This window comes from Pelodiscus sinensis, chromosome 11 (genome assembly GCF_049634645.1).
Source record: "Pelodiscus sinensis isolate JC-2024 chromosome 11, ASM4963464v1, whole genome shotgun sequence".
In the NCBI taxonomy this organism is placed as follows: domain Eukaryota; kingdom Metazoa; phylum Chordata; order Testudines; family Trionychidae; genus Pelodiscus; species Pelodiscus sinensis.
The window spans coordinates 30,785,697-30,810,237 of NC_134721.1; the positions used below are offsets into that span (position 1 = coordinate 30,785,697).

General features: G+C 39.3%; 1 protein-coding gene across 3 annotated transcripts in view; it reads left to right on the forward strand.

The window, feature by feature from the left end:
* Positions 1-801: 801 nt before the first annotated feature.
* Positions 802-24,541, forward strand: part of DCP1A (decapping mRNA 1A) — a 57,240-nt gene continuing 33,500 nt past the window's right edge. The window contains exons 1-4 of one of the 3 annotated variants that reach the window (XM_006129734.4): positions 802-972; positions 2,516-2,556; positions 6,100-6,227; positions 18,373-18,439. In XM_006129734.4, coding sequence (XP_006129796.3) covers positions 838-972; positions 2,516-2,556; positions 6,100-6,227; positions 18,373-18,439 — 371 coding nt within the window. In that variant the 5' untranslated portion in view covers positions 802-837. Of the gene's footprint in view, positions 973-2,515; positions 2,557-6,099; positions 6,228-14,916; positions 14,986-18,372; positions 18,440-21,526; positions 21,630-24,541 lie in introns of those variants that run through there. The other 2 variants (XM_075938915.1, XM_025188057.2) reach the window with 2 other exon arrangements.

The following is a 24,541-nucleotide window of genomic DNA, read 5'->3' on the forward strand; positions in this document are numbered from 1 at the left end:
AGCAAGAAGAATCCCTGTACAGTTCCTGCAGGCCTGTGCTGAGAGACTTTAGTTGGAGCTGGAGCTAGCACACAGGAAATCTGAAATACAACCTCATACAATCATTTTCTTTTGAATGCCACTGTGTTGTCAATAGTTCCTTGTTTGGAGCTGGTGAATCCCAGCCAAAGGGTCGAAGACATGGCTAGGAGTCTGTGCAAAGATGTGGGGTAGCCAGGTCCAAGAGAGGCCCCTCACGCCTTCAGGCTCACATATCTACTGGAATGGAGCGTACAGCCTCAGGGATTCATGCCAACGGTGGGACTCTGTTGGCCCAAGCATGGAGGAATCCTTGAGGCTGTGGTGGCAACGTCCTGCATTGCTCCTGGGAGAGGTCAGTATTGTACATGCTGCTGGTTCTGGCGTCTGGGGACGGTATCAGTCTCTCCCAGGTTGTCTCCAATGGATTAAACCCTGTTACCTAACATGGGACTTTGCAGCAAGTGCAGACAGGGCACTAAGGGCACAAATCCTCCGGCTGCCCAGCTGGGGGCGGCTCGTTGCTCGGGAGGCCTGAGCCTCACCTACTCCCCTTCAGGACTACGCCCAGGGCGATGCCTTTCCGAGGGGCCGGGGTCCCCCGGCACAGTCCCTTCTTGGGAGCTGCGGGCGGGAGGTAACCGACTCCCCGACCGCTACCCGGGCAGCCGCAGCCAGAACCCAGGGCGCAGCGGCAGCAGGGCGGAACGGACGGCGCGGAGGCCGCCGTGCCCGGGCGAGAACACGGAAGGCTGCACACGTGACGCCGTGGTCCTCGCTCCCTTCCCCCACCCCCTCCGGTTCCTCCCGGGATCCAAGATGGAGTCGCTGAGTAAAGCGGGGCAGGAGATGAGCCTGGCGGTCTTAAAGCGGAACGATCCCTACATCACCAGCATCGCCGACGTGACCGGCCAGGTCGCGCTCTACAGCTTCAGCCCCAAAGCCAACGAGTGGGTAAGTGGGGAGCCGGGGCCTGCTGCCTTCCCCCAGGAGCGCTGCAGACCCTTCCCCCGGGCCGAGAGGAGAGACACCGACACCCCCACACGCCCTCCCAGGGGAGGAGAGCTGGGCCCAGGCCCTCCCCCCATTTCCGGGGATAGACCCCGACACGCTCGCTCCCCATCCCCAGCGCGCAGAGGCAGCCACTGTCCCCTTAACGAGAGAAACCAAAACTCCCCGCAGCAGTGGGGAGTGGCAGCCCCAGAACCGCCCCCCCCCACCTATACACACACTGGGACGGGAGGCCCCCAGGGGTTAGGCCGTTCAGCTTGTGGGACTGTGCTTTGCGGGGTAAGGGCCGTGACTCTTGACAAGTTTGAAATTTTCACACTTTTCCCTCTCCCAAGCATCTCGGACTGTTCTTAGTTTGAGGAGACAATTTAAATCCGACGCCAGAAATTAATAGAGTTATTTGAGCAAAAGCTTTGTGGCAACGAAACACTTTGTCAGATATATATGACCAAGTGGGATTTTGCCCATGAAAGCGTATGCCCAAACAAGACCTCTCGTTTTGGTGGACAGAACTAACATAGCTACCCCACTGATTTTTATCATTGAAGCAGATAGAGTAGTTTTGCCTAACATGCTTTATACGCTCAATTGTGTTTGTTTGCAGGGTTTTTTCGGTTTGTATTTGTGTGTGTATCTATGTACCTTTCTAGTTGTCACTTTCCACCTGCTGATAATTTTGAAGTTCAAAAAGTATGGGATTTTAGAAATATTGGTACTGACTGCTCTTCTGAAATAAAATTTCCGATTAATTTCAAGAATATCTTTCTTTTTCTACAGTTTTGAAAATAAAGACCATCAATATACACTACATTTCTAAAAAAAAAAAAGTTAATATGAATGTAAAGAGGTTTTAAAACATCTTGTCAGACACAGAGGTTTGCAGTTACATGCGAGGTCTCTGAGATCTTATTCCTGCAAAAACTTAAGTAATGTGAATAGTCCAGTTGAACCCAAAGTTATTTTGCAGGTGGTAAATCATGTGGCTTTTTTCTTTTTAGCTAAGTTTTAATATATAAAACAAGATATCAGTGCATAGCATGAAATTAAAATATAGATAGCTGTGTGTTCAATTTATAGCTATTGTAGCTATTGTCCAAAAAAACTCATTGTAATTTGTCATTGCAAGATACTTTTAAAATTTTTTTTTGCAAAGTAAAATTTTATTACTATACATGAATATGAGGTTACTACAGAGAATATATTTGTTTGACTTTTCTAGTGAAGCTGGTTAGGAGAAGAAAGTGATGAGAAATGTATAATTTCTCTAAAAAAATGAATAATGTTATTATCAACAAGATAGCATGTATAATTTTATATATTTGCCTTAAGTTAGCAATTCATTGAAAATATGAGATTAAATCTGAGTTTTATGATGTCACGCATCTTTGAAAAGTACTAAAAAAGTTATTTTTTTGTTAGAATGCAAGCTGCCTAACTGTATGAATAACCATATCACTAAAATAGATGTAATTGCTGTCTCTTGTAGGAGAAGACTGACATAGAAGGTACCTTATTTGTGTATAGAAGGTAAGTCATACAAAAATGCTTTAATATGTAACTATTAAATTTAGACTTTATCAAAGTTGGCTTTTTAACTAATTCTGATATTTGACCAGAAATTCACATCCAACTTCATGTTTTAAAATGAAATTTAGCACCTAGACATATAACTCTTCAGAAAGTGCACACACAACATTTTAGTAACAGTCTTGAAGAAAATAAATGAATAAAATGAAGAGAATCATAGAAATTAAAAAATTGTAATTAGGTTATTTTATTAATTTTGGTAACTGATTTCCTAATATATTCCTGAGTGCTTTTAATGATAGGAATTAGGGATGTAAGCAACTAGTCGACCAGTGACTCGACTAGTCGCTTTCCCTCCTCCGCCCTTCTGCCTCTATCAGAGAGAAGCAGCAAGAGGGCTGGGAGCAGGAGTTGGCATTGGGGGAGCTAACTTAAAAGCCGGTTCACCCCTAGCACCATCTCCTGGGGGAGGCAGAGGCATAGTGGGGGACCGGGCATGAGCTGGTAAGCAGCTAATTCCTGGCTTGTGTCCTGTACCCCCCCCCCCCCCCCCCCGCGCGCGCTTTAACTTTTTAAGTGTATTACGAGCCTGGCAGGTCTTCATAAATTTAAAAAGCAGAGCCACAGGGGGGTTAGCTCCCACTGTGGCTCTGCAGTTTTCCCCCATTATCAACTAATCGACTAGTCGATTAACTGATTAAATGCAATTTAACATCGCCAATAGGCAGGGCTCGACGAACCACGGCAAGATCTACTCGCCAGCCCCACACCCTGCAAGCGCCAGACCAGCACTGCACATGCGCACAGCACCGGTGAACAGGGCGACCGGCTGAAATCTATTCGCCACAGGCGAGTAGATATAGCGATTTGTCGAGCCCTGCCAATAGGGATGTAATGCTATAGTAAATTAACCAATAAGTAAAAGCTTGTAGGTTAATGCTGTAGACCAGTATTTCTCAACCAGTGGTCTGAGTACCCTTAGGGGTACTCAAGAGAAGTTGGGGGGGTATATCAACACAACTGAAATTTGGAGAAAACTGAATTTTTGTTTCAAGTTTTACAGTGCTTTATTATTTTTGTACTTTTTTCATCCAAAAATTTCATTGCCCACCCAGCTACGATTAAGTTGTTTAAACAAATGTGTTGCAGTGGTAGAAAAAAAATGTGTGTGCTTGAAAACTGTAGGTACTGGGGGTACTTATAATTTTTTTTTAAAAGGGGTACTTTATTTTTAAAAAAGGTTGAGAAACACTGCTATAGATTACATGCATTCCTCTTCACCCCGCCCCGCCGCCTCGCTGTGCCAGTCAATTTTTTAGCAAGGTGGCCAGCAGCCTAGCTCTGTCCTGGCTCACGCCAGGTTCGGGACCTACCACTGCTGCGGCTCTGAATTTAAAGTGCATTAGGAACCAAGTGGACAGGCAGCCTGGCTCAGTTGCAGTTTGCGCCAGGTCCGGGAGCTCAGATCCCACCTGGACAGGGTTTGCTGCCTCCCCACACTGCTGCCTCTTTTTCAGAGGCAGCAGCGCAGGGTGACGGGCAGCCGGTCCACAAGGGAGGCTGGTTTTCAATCTGGCTCTCTTTGTGGACTAGCTCCTGCCTGGCACTCTATGCTGCTGCCTCTGATACAGTGATAGGGAGTTCCTCGGGAGTGGGGCTGGAGCACACTGGCTGCTGGCCTCCCCCCTGGGGGACTATAAAATGGCTCATGCCAGGTCCAGGAGCTCAGCTGCCCCCCCAGACAGGCTGCTGCCACCACGCACCGCTGTGCACTTGCTGCAAGCACTACCCCTCAGGACTATAGAATAGTCAAGTAACCAATTAAGAATTCATGGGGTTAATCGACTATTCAATTAACCAATATTTACCATCCCTATTTAATAACCCAAGTAATAATGTTTCCCCCACCTTCCAGAAGTTATTATATAATGTATGTTCTCTTAGTTTCCAGTGAATTGGTCTGCTATTTTCCACTGTTGATACAGATGATGTAAATTAAAAGCTAGCAATCTATATATATGCAACTTTGGGATTTTTAATTTGTTCAGCAGATGACTTTAAGGATATATTGGGGCATATCTCTCAATAAGAAATAGCATGTGAATATCACCAAAGGCTTCATCTTTACCTAAAGGAAGATAGGGCACTAATGTAACAATGAATTACTGATCCATTTTATATATAAAAAATGAGTCAGGCAGCCACACATTTAATATTACTATTATTTTTTATTGACCCTGGCACTAGGAGGTTCTGAATATCCATTTGGCTTCCTTCCTGTAATCACCTAAACAAGTGTTTAATTTCACTACATAAGTCATTCTGTTTAATTTCAATGAGACTTGCTTGCAATAATAAAATTAAGCATGTGCCTAAATCTTGGAATCGGGTATGTTCAGCATATCTCAGGAGGCTCTCAGCACTATGCATTATTAGGTCCTCTATGAATATGGTTGTGATGTTGCTGAAATCTATACAGCTAATCACATCTGGTTATAATGTAACTTATTTTTTTTATTTTGTGGTTGTATATTTTTTCCTCCGATAGAATATCCTCACAATATGACCAGAATGCTGCCAATTCTCATGAGTCTTATAAGACTTTAATAATTTAAGGAGAATTAAATACAGTATTGTTTTGTTTTGACCTTTGAGCATTTACTTGCATTTTTCTAAAGCTAAACTCTAAAGCAAGTCTTGAACAGAATATTTTGAAGTTAAATGTTTTTATGCCCATCGAACAGTTTTCTTATATATTTATTTTCTCCTAGGAATAATTTTGAGGTCTAGGGGAAAACTAATGTATTAGAAAAATCTCTCCTTTTTTGAGGGAAGTCTGGGGTGCTTTGGGATCCTCTCAGAATAATCGGGTAATGGTTAACCCAGTAAACTTAATATATAATCAGTTAATTAAATAGGATTTTACATTCCTACTTTTAATCATGCTCAACTCTTAATATTTTTAGATTCTAGTGAAGTTGTGCCTGTTTAAGATAGAGCTAAATTTTGCCAAATGAAGGTGATTTTTTTCCATTTTCCTTTAGATAGATCATGTTTAACATTTATAACTATTAAAATACTTTTTTTAATTTGTTTTTACTTATCTTTGATTATTTGTTATGCTATAAAAATTCATTTGAACCTATAAAATAGTTACTTTAATAAATAGGCTTGGTTTTGTATTGGATGATATTTGCTGTAGAGTATTTACATGTAAAAGTGATTATAGAACTGAGAACTATGTATAAACTAGATGTGTGTATAAATGCTGAAACCTGTTAATTTCTGTGTATCTCTCTATAAAGTTTCATGTAATGAGAAGAAACAGAATATTAGTAACGCTTGATTGAACTGCATAACAATTTGTCATAAAAAATATTGTGAAGGTGTCTGTTTTAACTAAACACATATGGCATTACAAATTATACTCTAAATCCATGCTTTGTTTTGGCATTTGAAAGCATAGACATGTGATAATATTTTTACTTAAGTAAAAACTTGATATACATTTAACAAATTACTCTATTCTCAATGAAACAACAGGTCAGCTTCTCCCTACTATGGTTTTACGATTGTGAATCGACTGAATATGCACAACCTAGTTGAGCCAGTAAATAAAGACTTGGAATTTCAACTGCATGAACCTTTTCTTCTTTACAGAAATGCTAGCTGTGAGTATAAATGATTTTAAAATCTATTATATGGAAGTTAAAAATCTGTCTTCTGATGTAGGCCACTTTCAGATTCTGTGATCTGATGGCCTCATTCAAGAACCTTATAATATGTCAGATTCTAATGAAATGTCTATGGCTATTTTCTTTTCTGTTCTACTTGATTTTAATACAGTTATATGTAGCTGTACAATACCTTGACATTTCTGTTTTATTTAACAGGGCTTTTTTTACTAATGTAAGGCACCATACATAGTTTGATATTCATTCTGTTAGGTCATAAGTAAACCTTTCTTTTAGAAAACAGATCACATCTATAGGTTGGTACGTTATGTGCAAAATGGAATTAAATTGTTCTGCCCAACCTGTGTTTAAAAAAATATATATAGATACATTGACCACCGTTAGATCTTAACATTTAGTTCTAAGAAAACTTTGTAGAACAGATCTGCTGGATTCAGTGATGTCTTAGGCTGTGTCTAGACTACATGGCTCCATCGACGGAGCCATGTAGATTAGGGTGATAGGCAAAGGGAAACGAAGCGGCGATTTAAATAATTGCCGCTTCATTTAAATTTACATGGCTGCCGCGCTGAGCTGACAAACAGCTGATCAGCTGTTTGTCCGCTCAGCGCGCTAGTCTGGACCCTCCCCTGCCGACATCAAAGCCTTTTGTCGGCAGCCCCGTTATTCCTTGTGGGATGAGGTTTACCGGGGCTGTCGACAAAGGGCTTTGATGTCGGCAGGGGAGCGTCCAGACGGAGGCATGTAGTTTAGACGTACCCCTAAGTGTAAACTTAAGAATAAGCCACAATCACACACAATATGTTTTTGGGTTTTTTTTAATATGGTTTTAGCTTTTCAGTGGCTTAATTTTGCAAGTGGAAGGGGAGAGTATGGTCAGCTGTTCCATGGAAATGAGACTACTTGTGGAGGAAGAACTGCTCTACTCTGGGGGAAGAACTTCTTTTCTTTACATTAGGATAGAGTGAGCTCATGTTTATGCATTCCCTCTCTACACATAAGTACAGAAATTTATTGAACCCTTTAACTATGCAGGAAAAACATTGAGCTTGATCCTATGTAACAGTATGCAAAATTACTAGTAAAGTTTTATGATTCTGCATTCAGTCATTTTCCTTTGAGCCACAGGGAACTGACCCCTTTAACTCTCTGGGTCCGTCTAGACTACAAGCCTCTTTCGAAAGAGGCTTTTTCGAAAGAATCTTTTGAAAAAGCCTCTTTTGAAAGAGATTGTCTAGACTGTAACCACTTCTTTCCAAAAAGCGAGCCGCTTATTCGAAAGCAAGCACCCAGGCAGTCTGGATGCTCTCTTTTGCAAAAGCCCTGTTTGCATTCAAGAATGCCTTTTTTCAAAAGAGCACTTTCGAAAAAAGGTGTTCTTCCTTGTAAAATGAAGTTGACGATGGTTGAAAAAATTGCCTCGTTCTTTCAATTTACTTTCAAAAGAACGCAGCGGCAGTCTAGACGCAGGGGAAGTTTTTTCGAAAAAAGGCTACTTTTTTCAAAAAGACCCTGTAGTCTAGACACACCTTCTGTGAGTCCAGCAGTATTTGCTTAGCTTCATCCAGATGAACTTCTGAATCTAAATACTCAGGCATAGACAGCTACATCTTGGCTTTATATTTTAGGTTTTGAACTTGCTTCCTCACTTTCTTCTGACTTGTGTACAGTTCTTGAATATAAAATTTGGACTCCTCTGTCTGCATTATCTTTCAGATTAAAAGCAGTCAGTGGCAGTATTTTCTGGATCACAATCCTTAGGTTTGTATAAATTCATTGCATATGTAGGTAAGCAGTGACTTTTGGTTAGTAGGTTGAGACACAAAAGAGAAGGTGTCTTTCTCCTCCTTGTCTTAGTATCAGTATATTTTCATTTCAGATGTTCTACCCATTATGCACTCAATCAACAGCAGAGTTTAGAACTAGTTCTTAATGTCTGTTCCTGTAAAGGTTTCAGCTGAAATGCTGCCAAGAAAGCCTTTGTCAACATTAAACCATATTGTGATCCTATTCAGAGGAAGGACTTCTAGTATGGGAGTGAGAAATTACCTCTTACATTGTGTAAACATTGCGTTATTAGGAGCCTATTGTATATAGGTAGTACAGTAGCTTTAGATTTTGCACAGAGAAACCATTATGGTGGTTCTGGAGCAAATTTCTTCTGTTGAGATTTCTGAACTCCCCAAATTTTCTTGATATGCAGACTTCAAAGAAAACATAATTTATGGAGATACCACGTTTTAAAAGAAAGAGTTTACCAGAACTCCTTTCTAAGGGGAATTAAAAAGAACTGAAGATAACTTTCCTTGGGATAGTAAGTTGTATTTTACAGGAGATAATTCTTGAGTGTTGCCTTCGATTCTTTTTATCCTTTCAAAGTGTAATTAAGCAGTACCCCCATTACGTTATCTTTGTGATAGGCTTTTTCCTCTTACTTTAGGTCAAACAAATGTGATCAGTATTACTCTGAAAGGCGTCTGCCTTTCGTTATAGTTGGTTGCTTTGAGAAACTCCTGTGCAATTTCAAAATCATTTGAAAAAGAGAGCATAATTTCCAGTATAGAACTTATATTAGTTTACTTAACTTATTAGAGAAGTTTGAGGATTACAGTGCTTCAGGAAGTGGGTGGTTGCATATATAGAGAGAACAGAATTTTCCTGTAAACTTCTCCACTATCACCTGTATGGACTATTTATGGAAAATCAGTATTTTGTTCTGGCTTCATGTTAGTAAAATTTAACAATTTGGAAGAGGGGATATTTAAATATTTATACATTTTTCACTAAGTGAGCCAAGGATAGTCACTAGAAATAATTTAATATTGCTTTCTTTTCAGGGACTTATGTTTAAAAATCATGAACTGGCTTAATTACATACTCTCTTCATTTTAGTTTTTTAATATAATTTGATACAAATTAGTTTAATTTGATATGAGTTGTAACCTAAATATTGGTACATTTCAAGATAGACTACAACAGCATGTTTCATAAACGAGTCTGTTTCCTGGTCTAAGTCAATGCTAACTTTGTGCTCAGTGTAATGAGGGGTAATCTTGTACTGATTATTCTTCTTCTTGAGTGGATGGGCTGGGAATGCATCACATTTCTCGAACTCCTAAAACAGTGGTCCCCAACCTTTTCAGGTTGTCGGGCGCCAGGGGACGTGGCCGTTCGCCCACCGGGCGCCAGGGGGCGGGGACATTCGCCCGCTTGGGGGCGGCCCCCCCCCAGCCGCGAGCCCGGGGGTGGGGCCCCTCCATAGCCCGGGGCCGGGGACCCCCCCCCCATAGCCACGCGCCCGGGGCCGGCGCCCCCCCTGTAAGCGCTGCGGGGCCGGGGGCGGGGCCAAGGCCGGAGCCGGCAAGGGCACGCGCAGCGCACCCGGGGGCGGGGGTCAGGAGGCCAGCCCAGATTGCTCCGCGGGCGCATGTAAAGAGCCCGGCGGGCGCCATGGCGCCCGCGGGCACCGGGTTGGGGACCACGGTCCTAAAACCTCTGTCCACGTCATGGCCACCAAAACTGCTCCACATTTCTAATCCTGAAAGGAATTAATCTGCATCTTTTATCATAACAGTTGTGGTCCTGTTATGAGCTAAGATTTGCACTTCCGAAGGAACATAAGGAAGGAATAAAAGACATGAAAGGAAATTATGTGGCACAGTTATTTGTTGAATAAAAAAGCACCATATCAATAACCAGGGCTCGCTGAACCACAGCGAGCCCTGCTCGCCAGCCACGCTGTCCGGCAGTCTGTGCATGTGCAGATCATTCTGTGCATGCACAGATCGTCCAAACCCGGCTCTTCCGGGTTACAATCTACTCTCCACGGGCAAGTAGATTGTATTATTTGTCGAGCCCTGTCAATAACACTTTCAAAACTAAGGTGAAACTGTGATGCTAGTAGCATTTCAAAGTTCTTCACCATGCCCTGCCATTATGCCTGGACCTGAAGGATCATTGGGAATAAAAGGCTAGTCTGCTATCCATACTAGGGATGTAATAGTGTAGTCAATTAGTCGATAAGCTAAAGCTTATAGGTTAATGCTATAGACTACATGCATTTCCCTCTCCCCCTCTTCTTGCCAGTAAATCTTTTAGCAGACTGGCCAGCAGCCTGGCTCAGTCCTGGCTTGCGAAGGGTCCGGGGACCTACCCCTGCTGTGACTCTGCATTTAAAGTGTATTAGGAGCTGGGCAGGCAGCCCGGCTCAATCCTGGCTTGCACAGGGTCTGGGACCTACTCCCATTTCAGCTGTGCATTTCAAGTGTATTAAGAGCTAGGTGGGCAGGCAGCCCAGTTCAGTTCTGGCTCACTCCAGGTCCGGGAGCTCAGACCCCCGTTAGAAGGGGACTGCTGCCACCCTGCACTGCTGTCTCTTTCTCAGAAGCAGCAGCACAGGGTGAGACAGGCAGCCGGTTTGCAAGGGGAGCTGTTTTTTTAATTGGCGACCCTCACGGACCAGCTCCCACTTGGCACCCCACGCTTCTGCCTCTTATACAGTGGCTGCCAGCCCGCTCCAGGGGACCATAGAATAGTTGACTAACTGATAACATTTCATGAGGTTACTTGACTTTTCAATTAACCGATATTTAACATCCCTAATCCATACCAGTTCAGTCTGTGGCATATCTGCTGAGACTCCCAGTATGGGATTTCCTTCAGTGATACAAATATCTATTGACTGTGAACTGGATTGGTCTCAGGTTAGACAAAAAGTAGCCCTCAGGTGATTATTTTTACAGTGGTTGCTTGTGACAGGTAATTTACCTAGATGGATGAGATAGTAGAAATGATTTTCTTGTCAAACTTTTCTGTGCTCCACACCTTTCATGAAGCCCCCATGGGTTATGATTTGCTGCATACATATTTTTCCAATGGCAGAATTGTTGTGACTTGTTGATTGAGAATGAGAGCTGATTTGTAGCTACTGCACAACAAAAATCTCATATATTGTGGTATTCATCTTCTGATACAAAAAACATTAAGCTCATTTGTAAGGGACTAATAAAAATTATTCCTATTAAGTAATTTAATTTTGTAATTAGAATTGAATACTAATCTGTTAAAGAAGTCTGTTTCATCAACAGTATTTTTTGAGTACTCTGCATGGGTCTGACAAATACACACATTTGGTACACACAAATTTGTATTAATTTGGTGGTAATATTCTCTTTCGTTGACTGCACTGTCATGGAGATGGATTAAGTGACCTAGTACACTTTTTTTTTTTTTAAAACTAACTTCTGTTCCAGTTTTTCATTTCATTCCTTTCAGGGAATTTGTTTAGTTTTTAACTAGATCATTTCTTAGTCACATTTATCCTTTGTATCTGTCTGTGTGATGTGTTACATGTAAATTTTAGCCTTGTAAAGTTAGTTATTTTAGTAGGTGCTGTTATTTCTCTTTGTAACTTCCAAACTCAGAATAACTTTTTCTTTTTCAAATATTTTTTTCTGAAAACATCAATAGGATTGTGACAGATTATTTTCATCCTAGAACAGTATCAAAAACTCTTTAATCATTAGCAAGTCAAGTCACTGTCAACTTTTAAAATTGTATATCATGCAGCTTTGAAATTCTCACCCTTTATCCATAATGCATCACATCTCTCTCCCAAAAAATGACAACTTAGATAATTTTAAGATCTTATTTGATATTATACTAATTACACCGATATCTGGCAGAGTTGGAGTTACCTACTAGACAAGATAACAGGAAGAAGCATTCCATCTTTTTATTAGGAAGTAGTGAATTCAATAGAGAAATCATGAGAATGATCCCATGAGAAGCAGTGTTATCTGATTTATTCTAGATTTTGACACATTCTGAATTTAGCCAGTATACATATTAGACTGCACTATGAAACTGTATATGTATGGGACTAAATATATGGGTCATAAAATATATAGTATGTAGTAGAAAAGTTTACATTTCCCTATTACTAGTATCGTTTAATACTGTGTTGCTGCTTGCATTGTGGTCACTTGTCAGTTTTCTTAATCTTTTCAGACATAAGGTAATTTATAGTTCATGCTATAGTCCACTCTGAAAGCTCATGATTCTGTATATTTTGGTTAGTTTCTAAGGTGTCACAGGACTACACGTTTTTAAAGTTACAGATTAACATGACTACCCTACTTAGATTTTTATAGTTTATGCTGTTTGAAAAGTTTACATTTTTTCCCTCAAGAAGCATTTGAATCCCACTGAAAACATCAAAAACAATCATTTAAATATGTGTTTAGGGCTGTCCCATACCTTGATTACAATGAGCTTTTCAGAGTTCTGCTCCCATGATTTCTTGTCCCTTTCTTTGTAGTAGTGGAAGTACATATAGTAAAAAAATTATACATTTTGAGTTAGACCTGTTCAATCTGTAACTTCATTTAAAATGTGCCAGATTACAATTGCTCTGCAGTTGTATCCTTGACAAGATTAGTCTGCTTTACAGTAGGAAAAAAATGAGCTAAACATTTAAAACTAATAAACTTACCTCTAAAAGTTTGCAGGAAGTATGCTTCTAAATCTGTTTCATTTATAATTTTCCCTTTGTATCTGAGGTCTCTTTCTTGATGTAGAGGTTTTTTAATCAAAGCTAGTTCATTAGATAAATCAGGATAATTAATTTCCATGGTGCTGAAAAGATAGATGCCGAACATAAACTTTTAATATTAAGAAGAGAAGAAATCTGGTGAAGTGTTGTTTTTTCCTTGCCTTATTTCTCTGCTTGTCCTTTCCCAGTTCAAGGGTAGGAGAGCTAATGTAACACAGAAGGTAGATCCTTGAGGGGGTTTGCACTAATATTCAGAATAAAATCTGAAGTACAAACTGCTATCTTCTTTCCTTGTCATTTTAACAGCTTTTTAAAGCTTAAAAAGTACAAACTGTATTCAGAATGCTAAAAACCAAATTGTTGTATTTCAAAAGATTTACAAACACAACATTACACTTTTTTTAACTGCTTTTAGTTCTGTGTGTTTTAGCCTTAAGACCCTCTCCCATAATCATTGATATCAGTAATGTTGCCAGCATGACATGTCTCTGTGATTGCTGAAGGAGAACAAATCTATAGCAACTGCATTAGCTCAACCTTCTGAACCAAGATAAGGAGGTAGCCTGTTGTTGCTTCTTTTATAGAGAGGAGAAAACACAAAATAACCCCCTTACCCCAACCCTCTACTTGTATTTTCTTATAAAATACAAGTAGCGGGTGGGGGGTTACTTTGTGTTTTGTTTGGGGTTTGTGTTTTTTTTGGGGGGTTGGGGTTTTTTGAGAGGGTATTTGATAGAGTTCAAGTTGACAATACTGTAGTAAGAATAGTATGGTCCCAGAGATGGCACTTTAACAGCAGTAACTTTTGCTATTTTGGGTCAGTGTTGCAAAGTAGCATTCTATATTGTGTGTGTGAGAGGCAACTTGATATGTCTCAGAACAAATTAACACTTGGCTTTCATATGAAGGTTAGATAAAGGATTTAGTACACCCATTTTGTAAATCTGGAATACTATTCAAACTAGAGAATGTCATTTCTTATCGAGTTAATTCATTTAATTTAATTTAATCTAATTTAATCTAAAACAATAGATTAGAGAATTTTGCTGCGTCTTACTTTTTTAAATTTGCTAGTTGTTTCCTTGATTATTTCCAGCTGCTGAGAAAAAAGATGCATGTTTCCTTTACTGTCCTGCCATGCAATGTACTGAGGTTCCACATTTGACTGAGATGGTATTTATCTTAACTTTCATGTGACATATAGGATGTCTTCCAACAGCTGTTGTTAGGTCTTGTTTTATGTGGCATTTGTTGTTCTGCAATTTTTCCTGATTAAAGACAATGGAATATGATACATTTCTCAAAGCTTTCTTCCTGGAATGAGAGGATTTAGTATAGTGTTCCCTTGGCAGGATAAACATTTGTCACTTTACACAGCATTTTTTTTTTTTTTAATATTTAGCTAAGTAATAATGATTCAGAAGGAAAGTCACAAAATAGCCCTGGGAACAAAAAATACAGCATAGTAATTTTATCCAGGCATTTAATCTCACAGCAGAATTACATTAAAGATAACCAAATCTTAGTTGACAATCCAGGAATTAGAAATGTAAAATACCATTTAATTGGTTAACCAGTTAAACGTTATGTTTAACCATTTGACTAATTAAAGGTGGCACTGGGGAGGAGACCCCCTCCAGCTCAACTCTCCCCTCCCACCACAGACAAGGGGACAGAGCAGCCCCTGCCTGCCATGGGTCCCACGGGGCAGGTGCAATCCCCTTGGCGGGCAGGAAGCTGCTCCAGCCCCTAACAGTTAATCGGTTAACTGTTCACCTCCCTACCAGGAATAAGTTATGACATGATCCAGGAATGACACTGATTAAGTTAAACAGAATGAATATGCAAAATATAAATCTAACTGAAGGCACGGGACTGATCTTAAACGGCGAAAGCATTTCTCTGTTACTATTAAAGACATTGCTCGGCATTCAGTAAATTTTAAAAAAAGTAGAGGAAAAGCATTCAATAGAGGGACATTAGTGTGAAAAACTGGAGCAACGTAATACTGGATTAGGCCATAATTTATTACTTTGTTCAGTACTGTTTGAATTAATTTTGCAGTTATGTCCATTCTAAGTGAAAATGAAATGAAGTATTTTCTTGTTGCAATAGGAAGAAAAGTAATTGTACACTTGGTGCATCAACAAAAGACATGATACCTTTGAATAGTGAAACAAGGTAATCTCTTAAATAGAGTTTTTAAAGAGATACACAGTGGGATTTATTGTAAAGACTAACCACAAGCCACTAATTTTTGCATTCAACAAGCCTAGATGTAATCAGTGTTGTAATAAAAAGGAGATTTTACTGCTCTTTCCATATGAGGGCACGTTTACCAGGAGAGAGAACATCTAACACTTAATTTTGTAGCATCTTGTAAAAGGATCGCTAAGCAATGAATTAATGTGCAACAATAAAAAGCAGTAGTTTGCGTATCAAACATGAACATACAATTAAGAATTTCTTCAGCAATCAAGTTTTAATATTCATGCACAAAAACATCTGATTTTTGTTGTGCTGTTAAAAAGATTGTCAGTGTCTGAAACGTGCAGAGAATAGATAACTTGTTAGTAAACCTTGTAAATAGTTTGGTAATCTGTTTTACATCATAAATGACATAGACTAACTTTCATGGTAACTCCCTTTTGACTTCTGGCCAGCAGCCTAAAATGAAACATTATGATCTGTAGGTAGACAGAGCTGATTTGGGATGCATTTCTGATCTTGTGCTGGTCTGTTTCTGGCAGAATTGAATGTGACTTATCATTTCTCCCATTCACCCATTAAGGTATCATTATAGGTTTCTTATCTTTATTTCTTCAGCAAACATGCTTTTGAAGAATTTTTTTTCCTGTTGGCAGCTTTTCTGATAATAGAGATGGGAAAGAGAAGATGCACTTTTTATAATGCTAAATTATGCTACAGAATATGTTGCTGCTAAAGGAGACATGGTTTACAATGAAATTTTCATGATGTTAAGGTGGAAGTTCACAGATTTTTATTACTGAAAAATATTCCTGCCTCTTATCCATGCAGCAAATCCTAAGCTTTGGGACTTTTGAATGTTTTTTCATAAATTCCAAAGATTATACCCAAAAATAATTTCAGTTTGCCTTAAACTGTGTGTGAGATATGAGAAACTACTGACCTAAAACATTTGCATTCCATCTACCTTGACCATGTGTCACAAAGCAGGAACCGTCTAGTTTGTGCCTGCAGCATTCACGCTGGCGAGTTGGAGCGCAGAACTTTAACAAGCGCTGCTTTTTACATTTTCAGTATTCAAACTGCAGGGCAGTGTAGATACCTCTTCATAGAGGTTCTAAAAAATTATGATTCGTAAATGCAGTTGTGTGGATCCTAAATGAGTCATGATATGAAATTATTTTTGGCTATCTTAATATGAATTTCAGTTTAAGAATTTTTTTCCTTTAGCGTTTGAAGGATAGTTTAACCAAGTAGTGGCTCAGGCATCAAAAAATCTGGACAAGAACTTCAGTAGAAAGCTAGTGGATTTTTTTTTTAAATGTTCTTATTTTTATAAAGTGACTTCTCAGAAACTTGTAGCATGTAACAGGATTTAATAGAGACGGACATAACAGAGATGTACAATGTATTTTGTGGAAGTCTTTGCACTACCAACTTTGATAGGTGGAATCTTTTACTCATAAAGTAAGGTCAGTGGCCCCTTGTATGATGTGGACATGTTAGAAGATAGCCTGCTTTCTGTGATCTACAATGAATAACTTGAAATATTTTTGTTGTTTTCAATATGGTACTGCTTCTAATTCAGGGTGGAGATGAATGTTCTTAACAAACCCAATAAAAAAATCTGCCAACCCAAGAGTTTGTTGTTCACTACCAGTTTGCATTTATTGGCTATGGGTATCTGATAAACAAACACATTCTGTAGAACAAGAAAAGCCAAATACATTTCTTATAATAAACCACATCTCTGTTAGGTGTGTTCCATTTTCAAATTACAGTATCTAAAAACTTGGCAAGGATATCTTTGAGCAAAATAGTTTATTTTAGTAGAATACATAAATATTTTTAAACTTGAAAGATTTTAATAAGTTACTGAAATGACTGTCCAGAATAGGGATGTTAAATTTAGATTAACTAATTGAATAGTCAATGGGATTTCCATTGACTATTTGGTTAATCGATAAAGGTGCCTCCGCCTTTGAACTTTAAGCCGCCAGGGTTCTTGCTACAGTTCAAAAATGGAAGTCCAGCAGGGATCATGGGGCCAGCAGGGGACTCTCGCTGGCCCCATGCTCCCTGTGGCACCTGAGCCTTTGAAATGTACAAGAGCCCGAGTGGGGTTCTTGTGCATTTTAAAAGGAGAATCGCAGCCAACGCAAGCGGAGACTGCTTCAGTCCCCACTCTTGCCATTTCCCACCGTGCCTCTACCTCCCCTGAACCCTGCAGAGATGGTGCTGGGGGGGAAACGCCTCTTAAGCTGGCTTCCCACAGCACCAGCTCTTGTTCGCCCACACCCCTTGCTGTCTCTCTTTGATAGAGGCAGCAAGGGGGGGAAGCAACTAGTTGACTAGTCACTTACATCCCTAGTCCAGAATAATTAAAAATACCACGGTCTGTTTGAAGTAACTTTCAGTGTTCATGTTTCTGAACTTTACGCTGGCTTTGGGAACTAATTTCTGTTTAACCATAGTTCAGATGCAGTGTACTTTAGCGAAGTATTACAGTAGTTCGCACACTTGGCAGATGCTTTGAATCATCTCATGAAAGGACCTTCTTTGCAAGGGCACGGGTTTCTTTCTGACTCTTCTATTGAGAGTAGAATGAGATTGTTGAAAATTATTCCATTTTACTTGGTGTATCTTTCAACTCAGTGGGATTTAAAATCTGATTCAGACAAGTGTTAGTTGGACTAATCTGGTGAAAATTAAGAATAAAATTGCTGAATCAGAGCCTCAGTTGATCTATGCTTACTAAATGTTAGGAGAATAAGTAGATTTGTAAACATAAGATTGGTACAATTGAAATTTCATGTCTGCCTCCACAGTAGCGGAGAGAGTTCTAGGTAAGTGAAAGTGCCAAAAGACTAAGGCTGAATTACTATCCTGGAGCTGAAATCTCATTAAGGCAGTTTTATGTCTGAGTTGAACAATTACTGACCTCTCAGCAGCAAACTGAAATAGTTTATAATTTGTCTGCAAATATTAACTGGACTGGAATTGCATAAATGCTAGATGCTTTGAATGCTTTCATGATCATTTAAGTTGTAATATTTGGGGGATGTATTGTAGTTGCAAACTAAAGTACTTTTGTGAATTAAATTTATTTTAATTTTTGTACACTTAAAGGTGCATAATGAAATATAATTTCCTAACATAATTGATGGTATTATGTTTCATGCCTTTCCTGTACACACTACTATTGCTAAGTCACCTGCTAAAATGGTAATCATCCATGCATAGGGTATATGAGAGGAAATTGATTGTAATCCATGTATTTTAGTGCTAGTGGGCTGTCAGCTGTTTAATTACGAAATTATTTTTGACTATTTTGTCTTGTTTTCTTTTTCTGTTTTCAAGTATCTATTTACAGTATCTGGTTTTATGACAAGAATGACTGTCATCGAATAGCAAAACTCATGGCTAAGTAAGTACATCCTTTTTATTTTCCTAAAAAAAAATTCTGCCTTCTGTGTCACTTACATAATGTTCTCTCCATTTGTACTTTGAAAGATGCTTTTTATATTTAACTTTTTTAAAATCAACACTTTGATATTCTAATTACTCACTAATTAATTAATTAATTGGTAATAGACACATTTTGAATTCACATTTGAACTTAGAGCATCAAATGTTTTTCAGAAATGTTAAGTTCTTGTAAATATAGGCAGTCCCCAGGTTACGTACAAGATAGGGACTGTAGGTTTGTTCTTAAGTTGAATTTGTATGTAAGTCGGAACTGGTACATATTGTAGGGGAAACTCTAGCCAAACATTTCTCCAGAGCTCAGTTTTATTCTCCCACACCTCACTTCCCTCAGTCTTTTATTCTCAAGCTCAGGTATCTGCTGAGAAAAGCTGCTCCACGTCTCCCTGGTCTGCTGGGGGGAAGCAGCTAGTGCGGGGTTGCCTCACCCCGTTTGTAAGTAGGGATCCGATGTAAGTCTGATCCATGTAACCCGGGGACTGCCTGTACTCAAGCTAAAAAAAGACAATCAATAATTTGCTTCTCTTCCCTATGTCCATCCTCCCAAAAAATGTGTTCTGGGTTTTTTTGTTTTTGTTTGTTTTTACACATCCCTGGTAGAAATAAGATACTGGGGTATCCTGATGGCAGCATATCCATACAGATGAAAAGGACTCCAACAAATAAGTTGATGATTAACAGCTAAAGTGATAAACACATTTAATTACCACACCACAAACTGAAGATTCATGTGTTGCCTGTTGGTACTATAGTTTTTATGGGTTGTTGTTTTTTTTAAACATTTCCTATGCAGAAGACAAGGCGGGGGGGGGGGGAGAGATTGGAGAAAGATATGGGGCTTACAGGTGAGAGTGCATGGAATTATGAACTGTTAAGATGGCTTTGTTAGAGTCCAGAAATTTGCTGGAAAATGGGCAGGAAAGACCATATAAAGCTGGTTGTCTTATCTTGTCCTACAGGTTTTTAACCTTAATTGTTTACTTCACTAATGTTTTTGCATTCTCACTAGCATAAATGTGAAAACTGAACAGTACTGCAAACAGGTGACTTACTGCAAACTTCAGTATATGAGTTTAACATTCTTCAATTTTAGGCAAATTAGTAAAATGGTAGTAAGCAATTATTGTAGAATGGAACAAAGTAACAAAAACAGTTCCCCTGAAGCTAGCTGTAAACATTGTGCAGAATGAAATAGCTGAAAAAGCAAGTAGGTTCATAAACCAATGTAGATACCAACATTTATTAACGAGTGGACATATTCAAGAGATTAGGCTAATTAGTTGATTGGGGAGTCTTAATAGCTGTGGTCTTATCTTACAGATTTGTGAGCTTTTTCTTTTGGACAACATATGTGCCCATTTATGTTTGAAGATTAAATATACTTTCATGTAATAAAACCTCCAATGACATCTTTTTTGATGTGTGTTTTTTTTTTTTTTTTTTTTTTTTTTGAGTTGTGGAAAATCACAATCCTGATTTCAGTTAGAGTAAAACTAAAGATCTGATTGAAAGTCCTTTTAAAGGCAGAGGTATAGGAAGAAAATACTCTTGGTGAGATTTTTGGATACTTTGACTGATATTTTATTAACATTTCTATTTTCATTTCTTAAAGATACAAAAGAGGGAGAATGTACTGCCCTTTACCCCTCCATTTTCAAATGGAGGGTGAAAGGGGTAAGTCTTCAGAACACATGCTTAAACCTGGTTAATACCTTTTTGAGGAAGGGAGGGGAGTACTTTCAACGTCATGCCCTCTTTTTGCCTGCCCTTGCTTTCTCTATCTTTGAGATGCTAAGCTGCTTTCTCTGATTGTCTGAGCTTTGGCAATCCCTGTGCTGCATGGATGCTTTAGTCAATAAACTTATTGTGCAGTGATCCCACTTCTAAGTTAATAGAGCTGTGTCACAGCAGCTTTTAAGAGCCAAGTCACAAACCTTTGGAAAGTTATAGTAATAATAACTATTTTCTTAAATAATAGGAAAGTGGAATTTATTTAATCAAAACAAGTTTTTTTTCTAGAGCCTCTCTTCTGATTTCCTATTTAAAAAAAAAAAGCCACTAATGCCTTCTAACTTCAGGTGGCCTTCAAAATTTATGCTTACAACAGTTTGCATCAGTCTTTTTTGTTTTAATGTGTATGTATGCATAATATGGTGAAAATACATTCTAATTTTAAATAACTTTTTTGATATGGCATGCATAAAATATACATTTCATTTAATATGTGTGTCTGAAATATTTAGAACATTTAAAAACCTAAAACACTAAGGAATTGTAACTGTCCACTGCTATGGGAAACATCCCTTTTGTCAGTGAATGTAATATTTGTTCTTTCTGGAGGTTGGATAGAATCGGTGTGTTCAGTTCCTCTAGTAACTTCATTAATTTCTTCAGACTCTAAGCCTTCTTTCTGCTCCTGAGTGGCACAAACCTTTTTTATGCACATGAATAGCTGTTGATGGAGACCGAGACTTCTAGGCCCCACCCATATTAGGATAAAGGATGTATTTTTAAAACAAGTTATCATGTTTTTAAAACACAATAGGTGTTTAAAATGTATTGTTGTTAGGAATGTACAAATCGCTTTACTTTATTTTAAGTTTTATTTCTAATATATATAGGATGTGCAACATGAGTACCTTAATGTTGCTACAGGAGCTTTTCACTTTGGCATTCCTTTATTCTTAGTTTTAAGTACGCAAACTTAATGTGCATTGACACAGACTTTTCTCTTCAGTTTTTTTTATTTATATATAAAAAGAATTATATGTATGTGCATCTATAATATGTGGAAAGGCTGGATTTCAACTATTGCTTTTATAGTGGAGTTGTGCTCCTGAAGCTCCTTCCTTGTTGAGGTGAATCAGAAATATTTGCCTTTCGAGCATACTCAAACTATTATTTTTCAGTCAACTTTCATTTAAAATATTTCCCCAAATCTAGCAAAGGCATTTGTTGATGTTAAGGACTGTGTACCACCTAAGCTTACAACTAAAGCTGGATGGGTTTGTTTTTGTGTCTTTGATAGCCCTGACAAAAAACCACATATTTACAGTTTTGTAAGATGGAAGAAATGGCACCCTCTCACAAAACCCACCAATGACTGACCAAAATCTTCTCAAAACTCTAAGGTAAATGTAATTGGTTTGGGCTAAGGCTAAGCATGGGAAATAACTGCCCTAAAGGAAACATTTGTGCACAAATATGTGAGCAGAGCTGGGCGGGACCCAGATTCCCATTTAATGAGAAATCCCGTCTATTCCAATGGAACAAAAGCTTTAACATTTTCTGTGAAATGAAATTCCTTCCCCAAAATCATTTTGAATTGTTGATGAAATATATTTGTAATTATAACAAAGTTTCTCAACAGTCATTTCAAAACAAACTGATTGAAACAACATTCCAAACATCTCACAACAGAATGCTTCCATATTACCAAAATGTTTCATGTGGTGTTTTAGAACAAAAGATTAGCTGAAATTGTTCTGTTTCTACAAAATATTTAGTTTTTGACCAATGGATTTTTTCTGACTAAAAAACATTCAGTCTGAAAACTCCCAGCCAGCTCTAGCTGCTAGTATAAAGTCAGATGTGATCTGAGTCTTCTCTTTGCCTTCAACATAGTGTGCTTGTACCGTGTTACTGTCCAGCATTCACCCTGAGTTCTTCTTTTAATAGCTTGCCTAACTTGCCTATTACTCGTTTTCCTTGCAAGACTTGTAGATTCATTACTTAACTCTCCTTTTGTGAGACCCTCCAATTCCTCCTGCGCTTGAGATACTGAAACCTAACAAAGTCAGCTTGATAGTCACGTATCTTCATGTAGGGTTCTAGAACTAAATGTGCCATCACAGGGGCGCTCTTATGCTTTCCTAAGCCATACAACTATTTTATAATATTACTAGGGGGCTGTGCCCCCTGCTCGCTATGCTCACCAATCCTCCCTCTCGTGGGGGGCAGGCAATCCTGGCTCGCCATTGGGGAGGGCCATGCTGCAGCCGCACCAGCCTGAACTTTTTCTCCCTCCCCTGGCTACATGAGCCTGGGCCCTTTCTGTCTCCCAGACAGGGCCTAATCCTAATCCCCATCTCCCGGACACAGCTGTGCCAGGCCTGGCTCTGCCCTCGTTGGCCTGGTTGGGGCTTGGCGCGGGGCAGGGCTTTACCTGCCCAGGCTTGGGAGGGAAGAAGAAGAGGGGGAGGAAGAGATCTGACTCAACAAATGTTGTAACACTTAGAAAATATCTGTCAGAACAAATGTATGGAACTGCAGGTTTGCATCCATATTATGCCTTTTTAGTAAATGTATTTCTGCTAGTGGGGATAGTTTTAAATTAAACTAATACAAATGAAATGTACAGCAATTAAGTGGGTAGTTTTTGTGTATCTGTACAATTAAATGGATAAATGTTTATTCGGTAATAAACTGGAAAAGAATGTGTTCTGCTGCCTCTTTCTTCTTGACCTATACAGGCAGATGTAATGTCTAACCTTCCTTTGAAAGAGCACAGCTTCTCTAAAATCCAGTGAAACAAATGAGCTTAACTGCTATCCCTTGCAGGGAACACTTGCAGGATTTTAAAACTTGTTTATTAAAATAAGAATTAAAAAGGTATACATAAAGAGCATTCTTACTGGCCACTCTGTAAAATCAGCAGAAAGAGTTAACTTATCCTGGAACCCTTTATGACCTGAAGGGTTGAACGATTGACATTTTCTGTGATAGTTATGATGGCACTTTTGGCTTTCCCATCAGCCATTAGTATCACAGCATGAAATTTCTAATGTGACATGCCAGTTCCTAAGCTCTACTCTATCTCCAATGCTTTTTATTTTTTGAAATACTTGATTTAAGGCAGTCTCTTTAAAAGGAAATTTTTTAAAAAAGGATTACAAGTGTTGTGTTTACATGTTATCTTCTGAATTAAGATAGGTGTATAGATATGTCTTAAACTATTGAAAGGTAAAATGTATGCTGTGTTTACTCTCTCCTTCCGTCACTGAAATGCATTAGCCATGTGCTTTTTCTTCTTGTTTCTACACTCCCTTATTAGGGATGTCAGCACATAGTCAACTATATGATTAATCAATAAGCCTAGGCTTATCTGTTAATCTTGTTGACTACACGCATTTCCCTCCGCCCTCTTCCTCCCCTCCCGCTTGCCTCTGTTCAGAGGCAGCGGGGGGAACCTCCTCCCAGCACCTGCACCATAGTGCTGCTTACCCACCTATCTCTTCCCCTCCCCGCCGCCCCGGCCACACACTGGCCACATTGCTGCCTCTATGAGAGGCAGCAGCGGTGGGGGAGAGTAGGCTAGTGTGAAGCAGCCTCTGTCCATGGCAGGCCTGAGCGCCCTGCAGGCAGAAGCTGCTCCACATTCTACAGAGCAGCCTCTGTCTGCGGGGGGAGGAGAGGGTCCAAGCTCCCTGTGGACAGGAGGTGCTGCCACCCTGTACTGCTGCATCTGATACAGAGGAAACAGCACCAGGCTCCCTAGGAGGGGGGCTGGGAGTGCACTGGCTGACAGTCCTGCTCCTAGGGTCTATTGAATAGTCATGTAACCACTAAAATTTCATGCAGTTACACGACTGTTACCTGATATCTAACATCCCTATCCCTTCTATGGGGATACAAGGTGATGAAAGAGCCATGAATGTGATGAAGGACCAGCTATACCAGCACTAATGTAGCCAGGGATTCCTCATGTCTATATAAGGCTGTTTTATGGCAGTGGTTTCAGGCTTAAAATATTATGTTGCTTGAATTCAACCTTCCCAATAAAGATCTCATTACTTAAATGCTACTCCATTGAATCTTGGGCACTGTAAAGACATGAGATGAAAGTTGTGGGGGAAGGATGCTTTGCAATTCTGTTTGTTTAATATTATAGACTAGACTTCCCTTCTAATTGTTAGGGATGCCTAGGTTATCAGGTGGTTACCTACTCGCATTTCTCCCCCTCCCCCCCCTCCTTTGCTGCCTCTGTATCATAGGGAGCAAGGTGGGGGAGCAGCAGCCGGTGCTGGGGGGAGACAACTTAAGA